Genomic DNA, 22,143 nt, shown 5'->3' with positions numbered 1-22,143 from the left:
ACATCACAGTACACATCTGCTGAAGCCCCAAGACTGCAGTGGAACTGGAAAAGGTTAGAAGTGAGTAAATACAAGCAGATTTCTAGATTTAGGGGATGCTACGCAACGGTGCAAAGAGTTTACCAGATACCGTGCAACACTTGTGGGTGTTTGTAGAGGTGTGTGCTAAATTAACATTCTCATAAACTCCACACCGCTCCACCCAGCACACACGAGCATCTAGCGCGACCTGTGTTCCCTGTTTTTGGATATCCTATTAGCAAATGTTTACTGATACACGCAGACAGCCAGCAGCATGCCAGGGAAATGCTACTTCAGATGCAGAAATGCATGCTGGGAGGATCTCTTGGTGTTGCTGTGAGTTAATAAAGGACACACACAATAAGAAAATAGAGAAACAGCACCATGTATGATTAATGTAGATTGGTAGAGAGAGAGAGAGAGAGAGAGAGAGAGAGAGAGAGAGAGAGAGAGAGAGAGGGTGCGAGAGAGAGAGGGTGCGAGAGAGAGACAGAGTGAGAGAGAGAGAGAGAGAGACAGAGAGAGAGGGTGTGAGAGAGAGAGAGAGACAGAGAGATACAGAGAGAGGGTGTGAGAGAGCAAGAGAGAGAGAGCGTGTGTGAGAGAGAGAGAGAGAGAGAGAGAGAGAGAGAGAGACAGAGAGAGAGGGTGTGAGAGAGAGAGAGACAGAGAGATACAGAGAGAGGGTGTGAGAGAGCAAGAGAGAGAGAGAGAGAGAGAGAGAGAGCGTGTGTGAGAGAGAGAGAGAGAGAGAGAGAGAGAGAGAGAGACAGAGAGAGAGAGAATTGGGAGACAGCCAAAAACACTATACTATAAAAATATTCATTATTGTGTTATCCAGTTTCTGTCTGACACAAAATGTTATCCTCTGTCTTTCAACAAACTTTAATAAGTACTTTTTCCCTCAGCAAGCACTGGGCTCCAGTGTCCAGGCTCCAGTGTCCAGACTCCAGTATCCAGGTTCCAGTGTCCAGTGTTCACGCTACAGTGTCCAGGCTCCAGTGTCCAGTCTCTGGTGTCCAGGCTCCAATGTCCGCTGTCCAGGTTCCAGTGTCCAGACTGCAGCGTCCAGTGTCCAAGCTCCAGTGTCCAATGTCCAGTGTCCAGGCTCCAGTGTCCAGTGTCCAGGCTACTATGTCTGGTGTCCAAGTTCAAGTGTCCAGGCTCCAGCATCCAGGTCCCAGTGTTCAGTGTCCAAGCTCCAGTGTCCAGGATCCAGTGTCCAGGCTCCAATGTCCGCTGTCCAGGTTCCAGTGTCCAGACTCCAGCGTCCAGTGTCCAAGCTCTAGTGTCCAATGTCTAGTATCCAGGCTCTAGTGTCCAGGCGCCAGTGTCCAGTGTCCAGGCTACAATGTCCAGTGTCCAGTGTCCATGTCCCAGTGTTCAGTGTCCAAGCTCAAGTGTCCAGGCTACAATGTCCGGTGTCCAGGCTCCAGTGTCCAGGCTTCATGTAGAGTGGGATGCTTGGTTAAGTATTGGTTTGGTTTGGTTTGCAGGTCTTCTGTACTGTTATCACTATTTAAGGTCTTAAGCACAATCAAAAGCTCAATACAGGCAGCTGTATGGGAAATTATCATTTGACTGGGTTATCTGAGTGAATGATTGAACAATTAAATGAATGAATGAGAGAACGAGTGAGTAAGCAAGAGAATGCTCTGTTTAAGGCAAACATGTGTCCCTGTATCATAATCCTGTCACTCTACCACAAACGTGAGTCTCTGTAGCACAAAAGTCATTGACTTTCAACAAAATCACAAGAGAAGAATCAGTTCATTGTGCCAAGCAGAACTGACTGGTTTGTTACATCAGTGTGACTGTACGAAATGGATTTAGACATAAGAGAGGATGCAGTGTCAGTCATGGGACCTGTGTGTGTGTGTGTGTGTGTGTGTGTGTGTTCATCAGCTCTGCATCATGCAGGAGTGAGTGAAAGAAACAGGAAGAGAGAGTGTGGGATAGAGATATGTAACTCTCTCTATGTGTAACTCTCTCTATATGTAACAGAGAGAGAGAGAGAGAGAACGCAAACTGAATGTCTGATGAGGGCGTCTACAGAAGAGCAGGCGGGTATGAGGTGAAGGTGCACTGGGTCTAGTGGACCAGGTGCTCAGCTAACACTGAGGAGCTTCACACTCTGGGTGACGTGTTCTGCTAATGCAGGTTACAGTTGATTTGAAGTGGTGAAGTTTTCCAGTGGAGGATGTCTGCCCAATCTAATACTTTACATAGGCGTGTCGTCACCACGCCTCAGTCAGGAACTTAGTACACAGACACACATGCATATACACCCACACACACACGCTTTTTAATGGACAAACAGAATGCAACAGAACTACTGAGACACAAACATTTACAATTAAATATATAGCTTTCAGATATGAACTTAGCAGTTTTATTTATTTTTTAAATTCATTATTATTGTCATTGTACTGTGAGATTACCTTTGAGTAACACATCTCTCATTTCAGTGAAACACCAGTGACATATTTTGGAAACACAGGCTGCCTGAATCATGTCCTCATTGTAAACACCATTCTATTAGCAATGCAAGCACTGTGGTGTGGTGGTTAGCATATCTGCCTCTCAGGTCTAGGGTCTTGCGTTCAAGTCCCTAGCTGGGTGAAGTGCTCTGTGTCTGTGTGGGTTTCCTCTGGGGTCTCTGGTTAACTCCCACAGTCCAAAAACATGGTGGTTAGGTTGACTGGATACTCTAAATTGTCCTGTGTGTGCAGGTATGTCCAGTGATGGTTGGTGCTCTGTCCTGGTCTTAAGCTCCTCCCCTGCACCTGGTTTGAGAAAGGTGCTATATGAATGCAACTAATAATAATACATTTCATCACAGCCCTAAGCTCCCAACACTCTAGATTAGTGGCTACTACCTGAATACCTTGCTGTCATTCCCACACATAACCAGCAGGGGGCACCTCTCACAAAATTAAACCAGGACAATTTATTTATTTTGATAAAAAGTGCAAATCAATGAGATTATGAGCTCGGGGTCACCCTGGAGAAGGCAGGGAGATGGTGCCCTACCACGATGACCCGGAGGAAAGACATCCCTTCCTTAGAGACACCACTGGCAGAAAGACGTCTCGATAAATGCTCTAAACCGTCACCGTCCAACGAACTGCACATTTTGAGAGGAGTACTGAGACGGTTTTACACGGCTGCCTACTTGTGTCCTATGCACCAAGCATCAGCCTTCCCCAGTTACAAAAATATAGTCATGGCCATTATTATGAAACAAAGGTATTTTAGTTTTAAGGAACAAATATCTTAACAGGCTTTAAGATATTTGTGGCCCGTTTGACACACAACAACATTTTTCATCAATGTTTTTGCATCCTTTCATGCACTTACAATTTTGTACTGTACACATGCAAATTCCAAAGTATATAAATATGCTTTTATTATGAAATCCGGTGTACGTATTGTGGTGAGCTGATGATTCCTTCTAAGGGTATTCCCCAACGATGAGCCCTGGCTCTCTGATGAACTAAAGGTCCTTTTGCAAAAGAAGAAAGAGGCAAACTTAATGACGTAAGGTAAATTACAAACGCTGTGAAGAAAGACAGGCTGTATAAAGAAAAGATGAGAAGGGACTTTAATGGTAATAATGTTAAGGCCAGCTTGGCAGGGGATAAGGAAAGCGATGGACAGAATGAGAGAAATGCCAGCGCACTCAGTCTGGAGGGCTTTGATTCTGCCTTGCTGAGGTAAATAAACAAACAAAAAGGTTTTGACACTAAGGATTCCGCTGTCGATATCAGCGGTGTGATGGCGTGGTAAGGAGAAGGTCAGGTAGGCCGGTAGTCGTGAGTGTGGCTCAGGGTATGGAAGGTGTCCAGTGGGTGAATGCTGGGATATGGTATGACAGGGAGTTACATGCATATGCAGATCAGATGTGTGGTGTTTTACTTTTTAATTTTTTCCAAGTTTCTCAGCTTGCCAAAGGATCCTGAACTATGGAAAGACTCAATAGTAGCACTGGCGGCCAAGACCAATGGCCCGAACCTTTTACACTGTGAGGCTGTGTTTGTTTTATTTTGTTAGCCTGGGGCCTTCAAGCAGACGAGAGTGCTTTAATCTGATACCACACAAAATACACCAGAGAGTAAAACCCTTTGAGTCTAAGCCAGCCAACGCGTTGTTGTTGTTGTTTTCTTTGTTTTAAAGAGTACACTGCTTTTCTTGTTTTCATAATCACATAGTGATCTGAGTGCTTGATGTGGCAATGCACTGAAGCCATGCAGTCCCTTGCAAATCCTAAACACATACATGCCTGCATGCCTCCAGCCAGTAGAATAAACTACACTGCTTGTGAATAAACTGAGAGAGAGAGAGAGAGTTTTTTAACCCATTCAGTGGGGTTGCGATTTCTTGAATGTCAGAGCGATCAGCGATTCCAGTAGACCAGGTTCTTCAAGATGAAGACAACCAAGCTTGAAAAATAACTTTCATTTCCACTCAAACAATGCAAACACAATGAACACTTCCAGCCATGCCTGACTAACAAACAATGTGTGTGTGTGTGCGTGCACATTCGCATCTTTACAGTGTACGGCACCCCACACGTGTATCATAACTGCAAAGTTCAAATTGCTCTTTCTGTTGTGTCTAGATGTTATTACAGATTACTGACTGAAAATAATGGCACAATATAAATGGTATAATAGTAAGTACCAGGCCTTGATGCCTTTTATGGTCTTTGAGTCACTGATTTCACCAAACCTGCCTGTGGACTCTGGAGAGATGACCTTCACAGCTCCCCGTGGGGCTGTGCTGCTGGACTCTGGAGAGATGACCTTCACAGCTCCCCGTGGGGCTGTGCTGCTGGACTCTGGAGAGATGACCTTCACAGCTCCCCGTGGGGCTGTGCTGCTGGACTCTGGAGAGATGACCTTCACAGCTCCCCGTGGGGCTGTGCTGCTGGACTCTGGAGAGATGACCTTCACAGCTCCCCGTGGGGCTGTGCTGCTGGACTCTGGAGAGATGACCTTCACAGCTCCCCGTGGTGCTGTGCTGCTGGACTCTGGAGAGATGACCTTCACAGCTGCCCGTGGGGCTGTGCTGCTGGACTCTGGAGAGATGACCTTCACAGCTCCCCGTGGTGCTGTGCTGCTGGACTCTGGAGAGATGACCTTCACAGCTCCCCGTGGTGCTGTGCTGCTGGACTCTGGAGAGATGACCTTCACAGCTCCCCGTGGTGCTGTGCTGCTGGACTCTGGAGAGCTGACCTTAACAGCTCCCCGTGGTGCTGTGCTGTTGGACTCTGGAGAGATGACCTTCACAGCTCCCTGTGGTGCTGTGCTGCTGGACTCTGGGGAGATGACCTTCACAGCTCCCTGTGGTGCTGTGCTGCTGGACTCTGGAGAGATGACCTTCACAGCTCCCTGTGGTGCTGTGCTGCTGGACTCTGGAGAGATGACCTTCACAGCTCCCTGTGGTGCTGTGCTGCTGGACTCTGGAGAGATGACCTTCACAGCTCCCTGTGGGGCTGTGCTGTTGGAAAGGTAAGAAGTTTTCAACTCAAATAGATACTTTCTACACACACTTTATAATCCACACACTGGGCTTTTTCAGTGTATCTATGCTTAAGCCAGAAAAAATATCACAAAAGCGATCATTTCTGGAGTTGATAAATCACTGAGCATCCAGTGCTGTTCTGGTGAACATGTCTGATGATTCAGAACCACAGCATAAATCGCAGCATGGGGGCGTTTCTCTGCCTTATCTGTGCCATCTCTGTAAGACTCAGCAAGTTTTACAGACAAATCAATCTCCCCACCCTTACACACATGTCAAAGTGAAGACAGGGGTGAAGACATTTGTCATTTTCTCTGTTGGCTTTAGCGAAACATGTACGCAGAGACAATTCCAATCATATTCCCCAAGAAAAGCCTGACTCGGAAAATATGCGAACCACGTTAAGACTGCAGTTTGGAGCCCTACCCACGGCAAGCAGAGGTGGGCTGTCTGGAAGGCAGGGTGCGTCACTGTGCCTGCCGGCTCACATAAATCAGACAGTAGCCGTCAATGAGAGATGACAGCCGAAACACTTAAGATATATTCACGCTGCCAAACATCTGCCACCACTACCATCGTAGACAGAACATAACAAAAGAGACAGAACATAAGCCATGGCAATTTTCACATTCGCAGACACTTTTATTCAAAGCAACTTATAATTGTGTCGGAACACATCTCAAGTAACTGAGAGTTAAGGGTCTTGCTTAGCTGCCCAGCAGGTGGGTCTTGAACCGGCAACCGCGCAACTGCAAAGCAAGTACGTTAACCACTGAACTACCACGGTGTGTTGTTCTCTTTCCAGCATGGACAATGGCACTGGGCCACACGGAGCAGGCTGGAACAAACAAATTATAAAAAAAATAATAATAATTTTCCACAACAAACCTTACAGCGCATGCTGTTTGAGTCGCAGCGTATAGTGCGGTGTGTTCGCATTAGTGTGTCTAGTTGTAGCCTGCACACTGATGTAAGTTTTCTAGTCAGTAATGTGAACGGGGATGGGGTTAAACCGTTATTAAAGTCTCTGTGGGATCCGGTTGCGCTGAAGCTAGCCCTCACGTGACGGTGCCGCGGGCAGTGGAGCTACGCTTTTCCTTTACCTCTTCATTCACGTTAGCAGCTGCTATTGGCCAAGCAAAGATCAGCATCTCAGTCAGGAACTGGGGGCAGATTATGTGAAATCATTCTTTTGGCCATAGTACCTGAGAGGCTTAGGTAGGTCAAGGGTTAAAGGTTAAGGCCTTGAAGCATGTGTCCTATCCTCCTTATGGTCCCAGACAACCTGAGCAGAGGAGTGCCGAAGAGGAACTGAAAGGGACCGCAGCAGGAGCCCTCCACAAGAGCACGTGGTACAGGCCACTGAACAGATCTGCCTCGGAGAGAGCGAGAGAGAGAGAGCGAGAGAGAGAGAGAGAGAGAGAGAGAGCGAGAGCGATTCAACTCCACTCATCTACCCGAGAGGCAGGACACTGTAGGCGTTATTCTTCCTCATTAGACAGGCTGGATTACAGTGAGATCTAGATTAAGTGTCAGGTTTAACCAACCACAAAGGGAGATCAGGGAGGTAAGTACAGGCTCTGTTACGTCAGGAACCGATTGTCTTTATTGACAATGAAAGGGTAATGAACAACTTCTTTGTGGCTAGGAATTCAATACTAACATTTAGAAATCTGAGCTACTATTCACCAGTCTTGTTAAAAAGGGACCGTTTGAATGGTTGAAAGACAGCAACCCGAGTCAAACTGTCTCACCCTCATGTGCAATCTCAAACTGGCTGGGGCCTCGTCCGTCTGGCCTGTGATGTGAGAACGAGCGAGGCGGGACAGGTGGCGTCCCCTAGCCCTGCCTTCTTTAAGCACCTTCCAGTGCATCTGTCCCACCTCCACTCAGCGAGCGTCTGCGAGACACTGGGACCAAAGTCCCGTGCTCTCCGTTTCCCCGAAGGATGTGTTGAGCCTCTGGGACCAGAGCAAAGAACCCAGCGAGAGACGACAGAGGTCTCAACATCCAGGAAGGGAAGGAGTTCCAGCTGGCGTTCCTGTCCCTCCTGATGAGGTCAAGGAGTCGCTGGACCTCCTCCTGGACCACACTGGACTTGCTGCTATGCTCTTTCTGAACTCCGGCCCACTGCAGGCAGGATGCTGCACAAGTGATTGTCGAGATCCAGTGCCGCCCTCTCCAGGTGGACGACCTGGTGCAGTCCTGGCAGCCGGACAGTTGCTCTACTGGGAATCGAAATGCAGAAGAACCTTACTCTGACGGATCAGGGGTTCTGTGTGTGGATAGCGCTGCCTGAGTCACTTCACCTCTTTTAGATAGGAGAGCCATGTCTCTGCTGACCCTGCTCCTACATGGGAAAATGGATCTCACACGAACATTTACAGTATTTTGGAGTACCCCCCGCCCCCCAACATTTCCAGCATCACTATGCATTTCTCTCCTGTCCAATCTCAGTTGACCTGAAGTAAAAAGGAAACCTCCAGGATTTTATAGTCCCAGGGGAGTCCAGTGTATTCCGTATATTTAAGGGGGTCCTAGAAAATGGCCGTAATCCCAAAGAGCCTGGCGAAACCTTCCTAATTACACCATTTAATTAACAAGACAGCAATAATAAGATTATGCAGCTTTTCATCTGTTTGAGATTTAATTTTAGATTATAAATGACCCGCGCGTGCCAAAAGCCATAGAGCACACATCTCTCCCAGCTGGGGAACAGAAAGTGCAGAGCTGCACTACGCTACTACACCACTGCACTCTAAAGGAAAGGAGAAGCTCTTCTATTTGATCAACCTTTTAATTTGAAAATACCTGAATATTATAGTTCTTTGCACAAAAATAAAATACATATATTGATAAAAACCCTTGATTTTATAAGACCACAACCACACAAAAAATCAAAACATTAATAAAAGTTAGAAAGAAACTGAAACAAAAGCAGAAGTTAAAATTCAAACAAAACCCCTTCCGCCACACACACACACACACACACACACACACACACACACTTACTTCAAAGAAATAAATAAAACTTCTAAAAATATATAAACACCAATCAGGTTTTTCCAGCTTTCAGACATGAAGCATGAATGATATAAACGATTTAAACAAGCAAACGTTTATACACAAACAGTCTTTACAAAATGGTTCTGCAGCTCCACTCCAGCAGGGTGCCGGCACTGAGCACTGTACAGTCACGCCTGCATCAACAGCATCATCACCTGATCAATGGAATCAGTTCTGTTACAGCAGTGGGGTGTACAGTGGTGTGGACATCCAAGGATGGATTTGATCTCCCATGATGCCTTGCATCATAACAGGAGCAATGCTGCTCTAGGGAGGGTCAGCGTAATTAACCAGAGCTCCTAGTCTCTGTCAGCATCACAGGAAATGGGTCTTTCAAAAGAACTGTAACAGAAAACACACACACACACACACACTTTTGATCAAATATGTCAGAGGTATTTGTTTTTTCATCTTTAAGAGCTCAGGTGCGTTTGTTTCTCTCTCTGCACACCACACCAGCAGTCCAACAGCAAGCACTCCAGTCAGAGGTCAGGGGTCAGGAATCCACCTCCTGCACACCTGCCTGCCATCCAACCAGGCCTGCCACGATTTAGCAGTGGTTTGTGGGCTTTGTGGAAGGTGCATCTCTGGACACGGTTTTGACAGGACACCAGCCAGTCCACGTGTTTACTTTGTCCATCGTCCCATCACAGGCAGAGAAGTGTTGAGTGGTGTTGAATGCTAGTTCAGCTGGGAGACAGGAACACCATGGACTGGCTGGGGGTCCCCAAGGACTAGGGAGACCATTGCTTAAAGCAATACACAGAACTCACTCCCCAGCGGGTCAGGGTCACACATGATGCACTAATGCCCTGTTGCTGTGGAAACACATTTAGAGCTTGGAAAACCGACAGAGGCCGTTTTGAAGCCAAGACAGCTGGGTTGATGCACTAGTCCAATACATGCCAGATGGGTTAGCTTACACAGGCTACTAGTTTTATAAATTACACACTAGTGACGACACTAGGACAGTCCAATGCAGAGGTGTAAAACTGCTCTCAAGTGTTCTGATGTGTAAAAAAAAAAATTAAAACATCTTTGCTCGCCTCACCAAGCACAAGCTACGTTACTGCGCTTGTAAATGTATTTAAACACAGCGATGGCGTAATAGCAGCCCAGACTCTCAGAGCAGCACAAATTCATCTGTGCTGTTCCGCTTGTTGCTCCGCCTCCGTTTGTCATCGGGCGGGACATGCACCGCAGGGTCGGGGGTCAGCTCCGCTTCCACGCGCTCCTCCTGCCCAGTGCCCTCCACGAAGGTGAACATGGGATATATCTCTGTGGAGGAGGTCAGGGCCTGGGGGAGGAGTCAGACCAGGACAAAAACGTTATGCATCTTCCTATTAGGATGCTACGTGGCTCCTAATTAAGCAAGTCCGAGCAGAAATTTGCATAAATCTGCATATTTAGGCCATGCATTTGCATGAAACCTATAGAAAAGTAAAAGAATGGTTTGTATATACAGTATAAAACATACAATATTTTTCAGAAAGCACCAGGAACTATGCATATGCACTTGGTATGACGTACCAAATCAAGCTCTCCCCAACACACACTCACTCACTCTCCCACACACGCTTTCACGTTGGCAGGTGAGCGAACGCATCAGTCTGATCATCCGTAACCTCAAGGTTACAAGCCAAGCCGCAATCAACCCTGAATTCAACCAGCACGTCTTGCTTAACACATCCCACGAGCTCGGTCAGCTGTCCTACCGTGGTGACCAGCGCCCGCAGTGTGTCTAGGTCCTGCCCGCTCTTGGCATAGAATCCCAGAGTGCAGCTGGGGTCCATGCGGTGAAAGGACATCTTGCTCACCGTCCTGCAGTGGAAAGACTGCGCCAACAGAGCTTTAGTCAACTACAGCGGTCGCCTAGGTGACCGAGCACAAAGCCATCTGGGTAATTCATGTTTTTTGGCTTTCATTTGATATTAGCACTGTTAACATTTAGTGGTAATCAAAAAAAATTTCCCCCCCCTTCTTCAAAATTGCAGAGCCACACAACAGTGGCAACACAAACACCACACGTGGAAATAACCAACGAAGCCGGACTCCGTGGCTGCAAAACAAACAGGATGGAAACGGTTACCTCCAGAGGGAAGAGCTCCTGGCTCACGTCTACCGTGGCCTGGCAGACATGCGGGTCCAGATACAGCAGGTGTTCGTCTGCACAGTGAGAGAACACATGCCCCCGTTCACCCAGCGCCACACCGCTGACCTGCCATCAGCTCTGCGGTGTCCTGCAGCAGACGTCATGGCCACACGGCAAGCCTGAGCTGATCCCAGGTCTGCTCGGGTGGGCTGGATAAACGTGCCCCTCTGCATTTAATCCGACACATTACCAACCTGGACCTCCGGGTGATATGACCGAATAAAGGACTGCACGAAGCATCTAACAATGACCACGTAACGCTCACGTAACACGGACACGGGTAACACTCACCCTGGAGCCATGTAACAGATGGCCACGTAACCCTTGCTTAACACAGACACGTGCGACACTCACCCTGATAGCCGACAAAATATAATGAGTGTTTGGGCTTCCCGCCCATGATCCCAATGCAGCAACTCAGCTGGAGCAGCTTCTGGATACACACAGACACACACTTACATGTGGCTTTCTGGTAAAGTAACACACACACAGAGTCTGGGAATGTGCATGTGTGTGTGTGTGTGTGTGTATGCGTGTGTGTGTGTGCATGTGCGTGTGTGCGTGTGCGCGTGTGTGCGCGTGCGTGCGTGTGAGTGTGTGTGTATGTGCGCACACATGCGAGAGAAACAGGGCGTACCTTCACACAGTCCACATAGGCGAGGTTGAGTGCCTCTCCACCAAGCCTCACAGGCACCAGTATAATAACAGACCTGCCACCAGTAGAGACGTGAGGCTGGGACGTCTGGCAGAGCCTCTCCACCTCCCCCATGTACACTGCACAACACGCCCAAGAAAAGAGCAGAGCAGCACACAGGATGTGACAGGAACTACACCTGCACACGGAACAGACCTCTGGGACATCTACATCTAATAAGCGTGCGAGTCACCCAATGACCCATGGAGCTGGAGAAAGAGGTTTCACAGACCACACAGGGTAGTAAAGGTAATCATGCTTTCTGGTTTTTTTAACCTGGGACAAAGCTCAACAGCCACACCCCAGAACTCACCAGTGCAGTCCTGAGCTACATACACAGCGATGCTGCCCACTTCAGACAGCTCTACAGCTTTACTGCAAGCACACACACACACACACACACACACACACACACACACACACACACACGGTCATCTGCTCTACCTGGGAGCTCTACTGGGCCAAAGCTATACTGTTCAAATGCAGAGAACGTCCTTCCATCCCCGTTTCAGCTCCTCCTCCTGGTTGCTCATTCAGTACCGTCGCTCTCCGCGGAGGGCTCTTACCGGAGGAGGTGCGCCGCGACGGAGGGGCCGTACCAGTCTCCCGGACGCTTGCCAGACTCCCTGCCCAGCTCTACTAGCCGGTGCAGGCCGAGGGGGGCGGAAGGCGCGTCACCGAACCAGGCCACCAGGTGCCGGTGGGCACGCTCGTCACCAGCCCCGACGCCATCCAGGGCAGCACCCTCGCTGCGCGTTCTCTGGACCCCGCGGGGCGGGTCCGGACCCGGCTGGTGGGGGCTGGTGACGTCCAGGTCGTCTCTGGTTTGATGATGAGCACCCGGCCACGTCCAGCCTGGGGGGGGCAGCAGAGTCAAGTCTCTAAAGCGTTTGAGTGAGTTTGCTGTGCGTTTAAACTAATATAGAGAGACACGTATTGTTAGAGACAGAGATAGCGAGCCTCTGTCTGTATGTGTACCTCCAGGTAACAGGAGCTGCACTAGGCCCTGTGCGAGTAACATCTGAGCAGCGCGGAGCATGCAACCCCAGCCGCAGTCTGAGCTAAAGGATGAACCGCCCAGGGGCTCAAAGCCTCTCCTATAGGTCAACCACAGGAGAGAGCAGAAGGCCCGCCGAAACCTGTCTCGCTCACCTGAGACCCACACACAAACACACACACCATTATAACATCTTTATTTTCCAGCTAAATAAAACCTGCACCTACATACAAACCTACATACAACACTGAAGCACTTAGCTGCACATTGGTCATTGGATAAATAACAAAATCACTGACCACATGAAGGAAAGACAAAGCCCCTTTAGAAGAGAGAACGAGGTCGCTGGAGGGGGTGTGGATGTTTACCGTCCTGGCTGAGCAGGTAACTGTGCCCCAGAAGCCACAGGGGATCAGTCTTACTGAGGCGAGGCTTGGACTTCAGAAACCAGCCTGTAAACACGCATGCAGAGGTGTCCTCTTAAACAGGGGGGAGTTCCTTTGGAGAGTCACTTGCCATAATTGAACACATGAGCTGTATGTGCAAAATGGCTTTCTGCATGCTACTCGCATACAGGTAGAGGCCAGTTTGTTGTACACAGTATGCCAATCGCTAACAAGCTAAAATTCATTCAGGAAAATCACCTCAAGTGAGCAACCACCTACTTTAAACATCATGTGAAGTCCCTCCAACTAATAATAATAATAATTTTTTTTTTTTTACGTGAATCTCATTAAAGTTTGAGCACAAACCTTTGATAGTATGGGGAGTGTATGAAGTATACACAATATATTATTGTAATATGTAATAAGTGGCATGAGTGTGTCTGAAATGGTCTCGTTTAGTACAAACTTGTCTGTTCCATGTTTGTGATACCGGCGATACAACTAAAGTGTACAACGGGTGTTCACCACATTTAAGGCGCATTAAGAGCAACAATGCAAAGCAAATAACGAATTATCCAGTGAGACACCAGTACAAAAGGGCTGAGACTAAAGAGCCAGTGAGGTGTTTATGTGCAAGGATGCACACACCTGCGTATTTCAGGCTGTTCCACGCCGTGAGGAGTCTGTGCTTGAGCTTGGCTGTGTCCTCCGGGGGCGCGGGGTCTGACAGGGTCAGGAGCTCCATCTCACCGGCGCACCCCGAGCTCATCGTCTCGCCGTGCAGGTACCGTCTACCGCAGCAGCGCGCACGCTGTAGAAGCGACACGAGGCAATGGCGCACGCCCGTTATACGGCAGCTCAGGTGAAAGAGCACGCGCCCAGGTCGTGCCGACGGCGCGCGATGACGTTGGAACGCTTCTCGAGCTCGCGTTCGCGAGCCAACCGGCTGCACGCGGAACGAATGCGCCATTGTTTTAAAAACGGCTTTTAACCACAATGACACATTTAACACTTTTAATCAGAATCACGACACGTTACTTGTTCAGATTTATAATAGTTTTGACAAAACATGGGTTGTACAGCTCGAGACATTTCACCCAATAACTTGGCTGCCAAAGCTAACTTTGTTAAAGTTAGCTAACTAGCTAACATATACAGTAGACTATATTCAGCTGTGTAAGGCGAATAGGTCACATTTTACTTTAGCGAGGTGTATTTGTCCTGAGACATGCTTACCGTGTGAGTTGTTTTATTATAAAAAGCCTAAATAAGTTGCTTTCCTGACAACACCTTTCCTGCGGTTATTATGGTACATTTCCTGTTTATGTCGTCGCTAACAACGCCGAATGGCTCTATATCTGATTGGCTGAGCGGCACAGCGTCACCTCCCATCGGTCTGGGTTTTCTTAGAAGTAGTTGCGAGCAGGAACAAGAAACCACTGCACAAAACAGCCAAGCTCGCTCCTAAAATCAAAACACATTCGGTCATTATATATTTCAAACATATAGCCGTTGGCTTCCAATATGGTGTGATAAAAAAATAAAGAGACAATATCAGTCTAATTTTTCGAATCTTTTAAACTACTTTTATTACTGCACTTTAACCTTCTTGGATTGGTTCACAACATTGCCTGAGGATAAAAACAAGCCATAAATAAATAACAACATAAAAGATCAGAGTAAGAAAAAAAAGTCATTCACTGCCAAAATGTAGAGAAATTCTAAATATAATGAGGAAGAACAATGTAGCGCCCAAACCTGAAGATGAACGGTTGAACCTGTCAGTATAGCAGGTTGCACTGACAAATTAGTTAAATCCAGAAAGGTTAAAAATACAGCAAGTAAATAAATACATAATAAAGCTGAAAACAGCAACTACTTGTATCCAAACACTTTGGCTAACTAGTGGCACTGTCACTGCAGATAACTGCAAATATATCACTTTGTCAGTCACTTAGCTGTTTATTAGAATGTGTTACATATTCCTAAATATGCTAATGTGACCTTTTGACCTATTGAGGGATAGTGTGAAACAAATCACTACACTTGATTCCGAGGTTCTGAAGAAGAAGAAAAAATCTCAATTAGCCAACATCACTCGTTAGGATCCTTCTACTGTACAAGGCGTATTAGCAGAGAAAACACAAGTTCTAACACACTGAAGCACCTTTTCTGCACGGACCCCTCTAAATGGATAAATAAAGTGCATTCTTTTCCAGTTTTTTTTTTTTTTTTTTTTAATTTAATATTGGCTAGGAAATCACCTCAGGCAAAATAATCTGTCTACAGAATCCGGACACAGAGACCAGCAACAGTGACACCCCAGAGTGGCTTTGCTCTACATTACAGTACATTACAGACTACGGCATCTGGTGTGCAACGTGATTTCATCAAATGCACCACATCAGACTGGGAGACGATGATGTCATAAAGGCTTCCAACACACCGATGACGTCAAACGGTAAAATTCCAAAGTAGGCGGGCGGAAAATGGCCAACTATCAAGAGCAACTTTCTGCTAAACGTTCCGGGACAGGCAGCGACCTGATGTCTACTTCATATTCTACGTAACAGGATCAAGATCATTTAGGCCACATGGAGAGATGTTTCACTCAAAAGTGCTGATTTGAAATGTGATGTTGCTCACACAGTGTTCTAGACGACAGGACTGTATGGACCTGAACGGAAATTTGGTCAGTACTCAGTGTTGCTTGTAAAGAAACAAACAGTGGAAATGGATTAGTTGGGAAAAAAAACAACTGCCACTTACAGTACTAACTATTAGATGTTACATCAATGCACAAAATGGTACACTTATATAAAATGTGGCCAAAAATGTCTGAAATGTAAGAAGTCTGGAAAAAAGTAAAGACTTATAATAACAACACCTACATTGAATTAATCATGTTGTATCACCAAAGCTGTCTTTGCATATGTAGAAGGTTAATGTTTCGCATAAGTAGCATAAGTAGGAGAGGTTTAAGTTTCTAGGAGCCTTATTAGTAGGGCATTGAACAGTAAACCATCATGGACTGCATTTTTACGGTGAATAATGTAACACAGGCCTTTCTCATCAAATCTCTTATGTGCACAATTTTATAGCTTTTTTTTTTACACACATACTCTCTCGCTGACACACACACGCACACACGTGCACACGCACGCACACACACATTTCTGATCTTGAGGCATCGTGTATCTCACTGCATCCTCATGCAACGCTATCGTTCAACTCTTCTGTTAAACTTTGCCTCCAGTGCAAACTCAGATATGTCTGTAGTTAGTGTGCAATCTCTCCCACTTGGGCAAGTCACTTTTCCAGTCTGAGCTCAGTCAAGCCCGAGCCCTTAAAACAAACATAACACTCTCACACACACACACACACACACACACACACACACACACTCACACACACACTCACACACACACACACACACACACACACACACACACACACACACAGACACACACAGACACACACAGACACACACACACACACACACGCACAAATCCACAATTCCTTTCAGTCTACCAGTCAGTCATCCGCAGTTGAATAGCAGAATTAAGTAAAGCACAGTTTCATTTGGTATATGTTGGTAATCTTTTGATTAAACTAGTCTCCACGACAGGGCTACCCGAGACATCGGAGAGTCCATCACAGAGCTCCGAAACACCTACTGCGTGTCTTACTCAGCTAATGAGTCAAAGCAGGCGTTTGGCCAGCAAATGTTCAGAACTGGGCTCTGTGGCATGAAATCTTCAGTGACCCTCCACACTAGCTTGCTACCGTAGGGACGGCTAGCGTTACTGAAAGGTGGTTCCTCCTATTGCGGTCACGAGCACTGATATGTCGTGGGCGGGAACAGCTGTGCACGCGCTCACTAGCATTAGGTCTTCGCTTGGTTTTTCTCTCTCTGTTCCGTTCATTTATTCACAAGTTCTAACATGCATCTACGCAGACATACGTTCTGTATCCTATTTATAAATATGGTGTTACATCTACACTTATACACACACAAATTTGACCACAGTTCTGAAGCACCTTCTGTTTGACTTTTCTGTTTTGTTTTGTTTGCTAGATAAGTCCCTTTTTATGTTGATTGGTGGCTGTGAAAATATTCCCAAACCAGAAACTCAGGAATGCTTGGAAGAGCTCCTGGAAGCCTTGTCCGGTTTGGAGGCTCCGGGTCCAGGCCAGGTCCCCGTCGCCACGTGCCGGCTTCCAGATGAAGCCTCGGACTTTCCTAGCGTCGCTCCCCGCTTGTCCTCGCTTGTTTTGGGGCTGGAGTCCTTCCCTTTGCTGCCATCCTGGGATCCCAGCTTTATGGGTCCCAGCACCGTTTTGGCCACACTGGTGAGCTGAATGACGAAACTGGACCTGTCGCCAGGGGAGACGGTGCGTGATTTGCCAGCGCCGGGTGGCGGGGTGGCAGGAGAAGAGGAGAGGGGCTTCTCCTCTGTGGGCACCAGGAGCGATCTCTCGTCCCGGGTGGCGTGGGCGGACCCGGACGGGGCCGGACCCTTCTCCGGCGCTGGAGGCGCCATCGTTGTAGCCTTGCCGTCCGGACCTGGCTTCTCCGTCCCACCGCCCCATGACCTCGCGCCTGCATCCACAGGCTGGGGGCTCTTCCCTGGCATTCCCAAGTCCCCCGCTCCAGGCACGGACAGGGGGGCGTCCCTCTCCCACGATGCTTTGCCCTTCGCTTGCCCTTTCGCGTTCTCGGCCGAGACGGCCTGCTGTTTGGGCTCCAGCGGCACGGTGCTCTGGGCGTCGGGGGTCTTCTCGGGCGTTGCGCCAGCGCTCTCCACGCTCAGCAACGGCGTCTTGCTCCACGAGGCCGTGGGCTCCCTCTCTGCTGGGACGGAGGCCCGCGCGGCCCGGATGCCGCAGGTCGGGGCCGCGCCAGCGTACGCGCCGACCGCTGCTCCGGACGGCTCCGCCTTTGTCTCCGCTACTTCTGCTCCTTTGTCCTTCCCGGCCGGCGCGGGTTCGCGACCCAGCGGCGACTCCTGCCAGCCCATCCGGCTCGGCGTGCGCAGCCCGCCGTCCCGGCGTGTCTCCGCGGGCGTGGCCGCCTCGCCGGGCGGCGCCGGCCCATTCTCTCCCTCCATCTCCAGCAGGCTCTGCAGGGCGTGCTCGCAGTGGAAGGACTCGCGGCGGAACTCCGCGTGCGCCACATCCAGGCCGTGCTTCCGCGCGGCCACGCCCGGGCCCGCCTTCTTCTCCGCACACGCCGGCGCCGGCGGGCCCAGCTTCTCTGCCGAGCGCACCCGCTGGAGAAGGGGCGAGCGGGGCGGTTCGGCGCTCTTGGGGCGGGACCTCGTCACCGGCGGCGACGAGTGCAGCTTGACGGGGTAGGCCTGCGTGGTGTTGGAGCTGCCCACGGAGTGTCCGGCGATGGGGGGCGGCGAAGAGGCGGTGGGCGAGGGTGTGTGCGCCAGGGGCGATAGCGGGATGTTTCCCGCAGACTTGCAGCGGGACGAGCGATACTGGCGGTGCAGCTTCGGGGACAGACCGTGCAGCGAGCTCGGACGCATGTGCTGCGACGTGGCAGGAGAATTGGGCGTGGAGGACGCCGGTGAACTGCTCTGTGAAGATGTGCCTTTATGATAGAGACACCAACAGAACACCGGGGTCAAACCGGGGTCAAGACAACAGCTGGAAAATGCCTGAATATGCAGGTAATAGGTAAAAGTTCATCAAATAGTAAAAGTGCGATTAAAAGCCTGCATAATATAAGAGTAGCACTGGGTGGGTTAATGTGGCGCGAGCTATTGGGTCAGAATCAGGCCAACACTGTCATGCAAATACCAAAACAAGGTTCACAATGTGAACGTGAACCAGAAGCGGAACGTGACCCTCGCCGCGAACGTGAACTTGCGGTGAGTGTGTGCGCGGGGCTAACCTAGGCCGGCCGCGTCGGGGGGCGGGCGGTACGTCTGCGTGGGCGAGCGGGCCGATAGACCGTGGGTGGGTGAGCAGGGCAGGCTGTCACCAGAGGACAGAGAGCGGTTGAGGGAGGACAGACTCCGGCTGGTGTGCAGCAGGTTGGACTGCTTGGCGATTTTACGGAAGAGAGAGCCGCGCTTCTTACTGCAGGGGGGAGAGAGAGAGAGAGAGAGAGAGAGAGAAGGAGAGGGTGAGAGAGAGAGAGAGAGAAGGAGAGGGTGAGAGAGAGAGAGAGAGAGAGAGAGAGAAGGAGAGGGTGAGAGAGAGAAATGGTAGCAAAAAACCAGGAAAGGAAACAGGAAACCATAAGCTTTTATTGAATGCCACTGTAGACTTTTTTTTTTAACCTGTTGAAAAGTCAAACTCCCATAACAGAAGACACAGGTCTCACCTCTCCTGCGTGTCCTTGGCTAAGGTCCTCCTGTTACGCCGGGCCATCCTGGCTTTGTAGCTGGCCTTACGTGCAGGGCCAACCTTGATGGAGGTGTTCTCAAACGGCGTGGTGGTCACCGTCACCTTATTGCCACTCTGAGAGCCACCAGAAAGGACTTTAAATAAAAGGACCAGAGCAACCCGAAACAAATCACCAACATGTCCCTCTTTGGCACTCTTACCTTCAGAATGAGTTCCACCACCTCTGTATGGACCAGTCCATGGACAGACTCTCCGTTCACATGGGTGATGAGGTCGCCAGCGCACAGACCCGCCTCCTGGGCGGGGCCTCCACACTCCACGTGCTGTAGTGGCAACCGTCAATCATTTTTAATTCATGGCCATGAGCAGATAAACACACCAGAACTCCAAAAGAAGTTCAACAGAAGGTTCTGGAAGGCGTCCTCACCCAGACCATGTGGTGGACGCTGTAGATGTGGCTGTCTCCCATGTAGACGCGGATGGCGCGCAGGGTGAAGCCGTACTTCTTGCCCGAGCGCTGGATGGTGATTGGTGATCGCAGCACGCTGACGGAGGGGGAGTAGTCCCGGCTGGGGGAGGAGTCTCGGGAGGAGGGGTTGGAGGAGACGGAGCGAGGAGACATGGGACTGGCCAGTGGGGATGTTCCATGCTGCTCCACTGGGAGAATTGGGAAAAAGATAAAGAGAGAGAGAGAGAGAGAGAGAGAGAGAGAGAGATAGTTGGTGAGTCATCCTCAGGTATTACACAGACACATTTGCTGCACTTGAAGATAAAGGTCTAACCACTAATATGGCTCATCTGCCCCCTGGTGGCCAGAGGCCTCACCTGCAGGTATAATGACGGACAGGGCCGTGGCGGAGGCAGACTTTATGACCTTGGGGCTTGCACGGGCCGAGATGCATTTCTCGGAGTCAACGGACAGCTGGTGGTGGCGCGCGCGTCGGATCACCAGGTCACTCGTAGCTCTCGGTTCCGACGGCTCCGGAACGTGGAGGGGCGCGGAAGTGGCAGTGGACTTGTGCTGTTTGTCTGGACAAACATAACCGATGCGTAGGAAGATATAGCGCTCTGTTCTCCAAGGTTTAAATAACTGAAAAACGCTGATCATTTCAATCTATCACGCTTCCTCCACACACCTCCTCCTTGTGTTCCTGCTGCCATGGTGGCCTCTGTTGGGATGGAGCCTGTTGCCATGGTAGCGCCCTCTAGCGAAGTTCCCCTGGCTTTGGCTGCTGGCTTGCGCACCCGTGTCTCTGTGTCGCCCTCTAGTGGGGAGATGAAGCGGTGCGTGTCCATGAGAGCCGAGAAGCGGCGGCGGGCCCCAGACGGAGGGCTGGAGTCGGACTCAGTAAATGAGGACTCGGAGCAGGACAGACGCTTCCTACGGAGAGAGAGAGAGAGAGAGAGAGTGAGAGAGAGAGAGGGAGAGAGAATGAAAGAAAGGAAGAGGAAAAGAGAGGAAGAGTGAGATGGAGAGAGAGAGAGAGTTTGAACTCAACGACAGAAGAAGAGGATAGATCAAAGGAGGAGAACTCTACCAGGCAATAGTTTTTCTTTTTTAATTGTATTTCTGTGTTTAATAACAGAAGCGTACACACACTCCACTCACATCTCAGGGGAGCCGGCCCTCCACGTCTTGTCCCGGAGCGTGAAGCTTCCCAGGCTCTCACGCTTGCTCCGATCTTCCCGATGACCCTTCCGCTCTCTGAGGGTCACCACAGGCTTGTGCTCCACCTGAGAATTGGGAAAAAGATAAAGAGAGAGAGAGAGAGAGAGAGAGAGAGAGAGAGATAGTTGGTGAGTCATCCTCAGGTATTACACAGACACATTTGCTGCACTTGAAGATAAAGGTCTAACCACTAATATGGCTCATCTGCCCCCTGGTGGCCAGAGGCCTCACCTGCAGGTATAATGACGGACAGGGCCGTGGCGGAGGCAGACTTTATGACCTTGGGGCTTGCACGGGCCGAGATGCATTTCTCGGAGTCAACGGACAGCTGGTGGTGGCGCGCGCGTCGGATCACCAGGTCACTCGTAGCTCTCGGTTCCGACGGCTCCGGAACGTGGAGGGGCGCGGAAGTGGCAGTGGACTTGTGCTGTTTGTCTGGACAAACATAACCGATGCGTAGGAAGATATAGCGCTCTGTTCTCCAAGGTTTAAATAACTGAAAAACGCTGATCATTTCAATCTATCACGCTTCCTCCACACACCTCCTCCTTGTGTTCCTGCTGCCATGGTGGCCTCTGTTGGGATGGAGCCTGTTGCCATGGTAGCGCCCTCTAGCGAAGTTCCCCTGGCTTTGGCTGCTGGCTTGCGCACCCGTGTCTCTGTGTCGCCCTCTAGTGGGGAGATGAAGCGGTGCGTGTCCATGAGAGCCGAGAAGCGGCGGCGGGCCCCAGACGGAGGGCTGGAGTCGGACTCAGTAAATGAGGACTCGGAGCAGGACAGACGCTTCCTACGGAGAGAGAGAGAGAGAGAGAGAGTGAGAGAGAGAGAGGGAGAGAGAATGAAAGAAAGGAAGAGGAAAAGAGAGGAAGAGTGAGATGGAGAGAGAGAGAGAGTTTGAACTCAACGACAGAAGAAGAGGATAGATCAAAGGAGGAGAACTCTACCAGGCAATAGTTTTTCTTTTTTAATTGTATTTCTGTGTTTAATAACAGAAGCGTACACACACTCCACTCACATCTCAGGGGAGCCGGCCCTCCACGTCTTGTCCCGGAGCGTGAAGCTTCCCAGGCTCTCACGCTTGCTCCGATCTTCCCGATGACCCTTCCGCTCTCTGAGGGTCACCACAGGCTTGTGCTCCACCTGGGACAGGTGCTCCATGCTGCTGTACACCTGCAGTTCAGAGCCATTATATGTAACAGGAGCTTGAATCACAACGAAGGCTCCATTACCCACAATGACTTTAGGCTTGACAGAGAGCACTGGCTCTCC

General features: G+C 49.6%; 2 protein-coding genes across 7 annotated transcripts in view; both read right to left on the bottom strand.

Annotated features, from left to right (window-relative positions):
• Nucleotides 1-8,325: 8,325 nt before the first annotated feature.
• Nucleotides 8,326-14,257, bottom strand: atg4db (autophagy related 4D, cysteine peptidase b). Of its 6 annotated transcripts, XM_026996575.3 has the most exons (11): nt 14,079-14,257; nt 13,491-13,653; nt 12,825-12,908; nt 12,438-12,611; nt 12,026-12,314; nt 11,773-11,834; nt 11,403-11,539; nt 11,120-11,198; nt 10,703-10,779; nt 10,329-10,448; nt 8,326-9,910 (listed from the first exon to the last, which is right to left on the bottom strand). In XM_026996575.3, the coding sequence occupies exons 2-11, from the start codon at nt 13,609-13,611 to the stop codon at nt 9,737-9,739; spliced, it is 1,317 nt and encodes a 438-aa protein (XP_026852376.1). In that variant the 5' UTR covers nt 13,612-13,653; nt 14,079-14,257; the 3' UTR covers nt 8,326-9,736. The 6 variants fall into 6 exon arrangements, 5 of the variants coding, with proteins under 5 accessions (XP_026852376.1, XP_081572727.1, XP_081572730.1 ...); XM_081716601.1 differs by having other exon boundaries at nt 11,120-11,539; XM_081716604.1 differs by lacking the exon at nt 11,773-11,834.
• An 804-nt stretch (nt 14,258-15,061) lies between these two features.
• The window catches only part of mast1b (microtubule associated serine/threonine kinase 1b), a 39,671-nt gene continuing 32,589 nt past the window's right edge, over nt 15,062-22,143 (bottom strand). The window contains exons 20-27 of the mRNA XM_081716605.1: nt 21,890-22,044; nt 21,417-21,661; nt 21,106-21,309; nt 19,633-19,862; nt 19,406-19,528; nt 19,183-19,319; nt 18,748-18,935; nt 15,062-18,444 (exon numbers count right to left, since the gene is read on the bottom strand). Coding sequence (XP_081572731.1) covers nt 16,976-18,444; nt 18,748-18,935; nt 19,183-19,319; nt 19,406-19,528; nt 19,633-19,862; nt 21,106-21,309; nt 21,417-21,661; nt 21,890-22,044 — 2,751 coding nt within the window. The 3' untranslated portion in view covers nt 15,062-16,975. The remainder of the gene's footprint in view (nt 18,445-18,747; nt 18,936-19,182; nt 19,320-19,405; nt 19,529-19,632; nt 19,863-21,105; nt 21,310-21,416; nt 21,662-21,889; nt 22,045-22,143) is intronic.

This window comes from Electrophorus electricus, chromosome 6 (assembly GCF_041902795.1).
Source record: "Electrophorus electricus isolate QZ-2024a chromosome 6, ASM4190279v1, whole genome shotgun sequence".
In the NCBI taxonomy this organism is placed as follows: domain Eukaryota; kingdom Metazoa; phylum Chordata; class Actinopteri; order Gymnotiformes; family Gymnotidae; genus Electrophorus; species Electrophorus electricus.
The sequence above is the reverse complement of the archived record's forward strand: the minus strand, read 5'-3'. Positions and strand labels throughout refer to the sequence as shown.

What these genes read in the sequence shown, in the direction of transcription:
- atg4db (XM_081716601.1), bottom strand. Translation starts at nt 13,611, where the DNA reads ATGAGCTCGGGGTGCGCCGGTGAGATGGAGCTCCTGACCCTGTCAGAC. An exon ending in GCAGCTCCTGTTACCTGGAG is followed by an intron (nt 12,315 to 12,437) that starts GTACACATACAG and finishes TGCCCCCCCCAG; the next exon opens with GCTGGACGTGGCCGGGTGCT. An exon ending in AGGAGCTCTTCCCTCTGGAG is followed by an intron (nt 10,449 to 10,702) that starts GTAACCGTTTCC and finishes CTGTTGGCGCAG; the next exon opens with TCTTTCCACTGCAGGACGGT.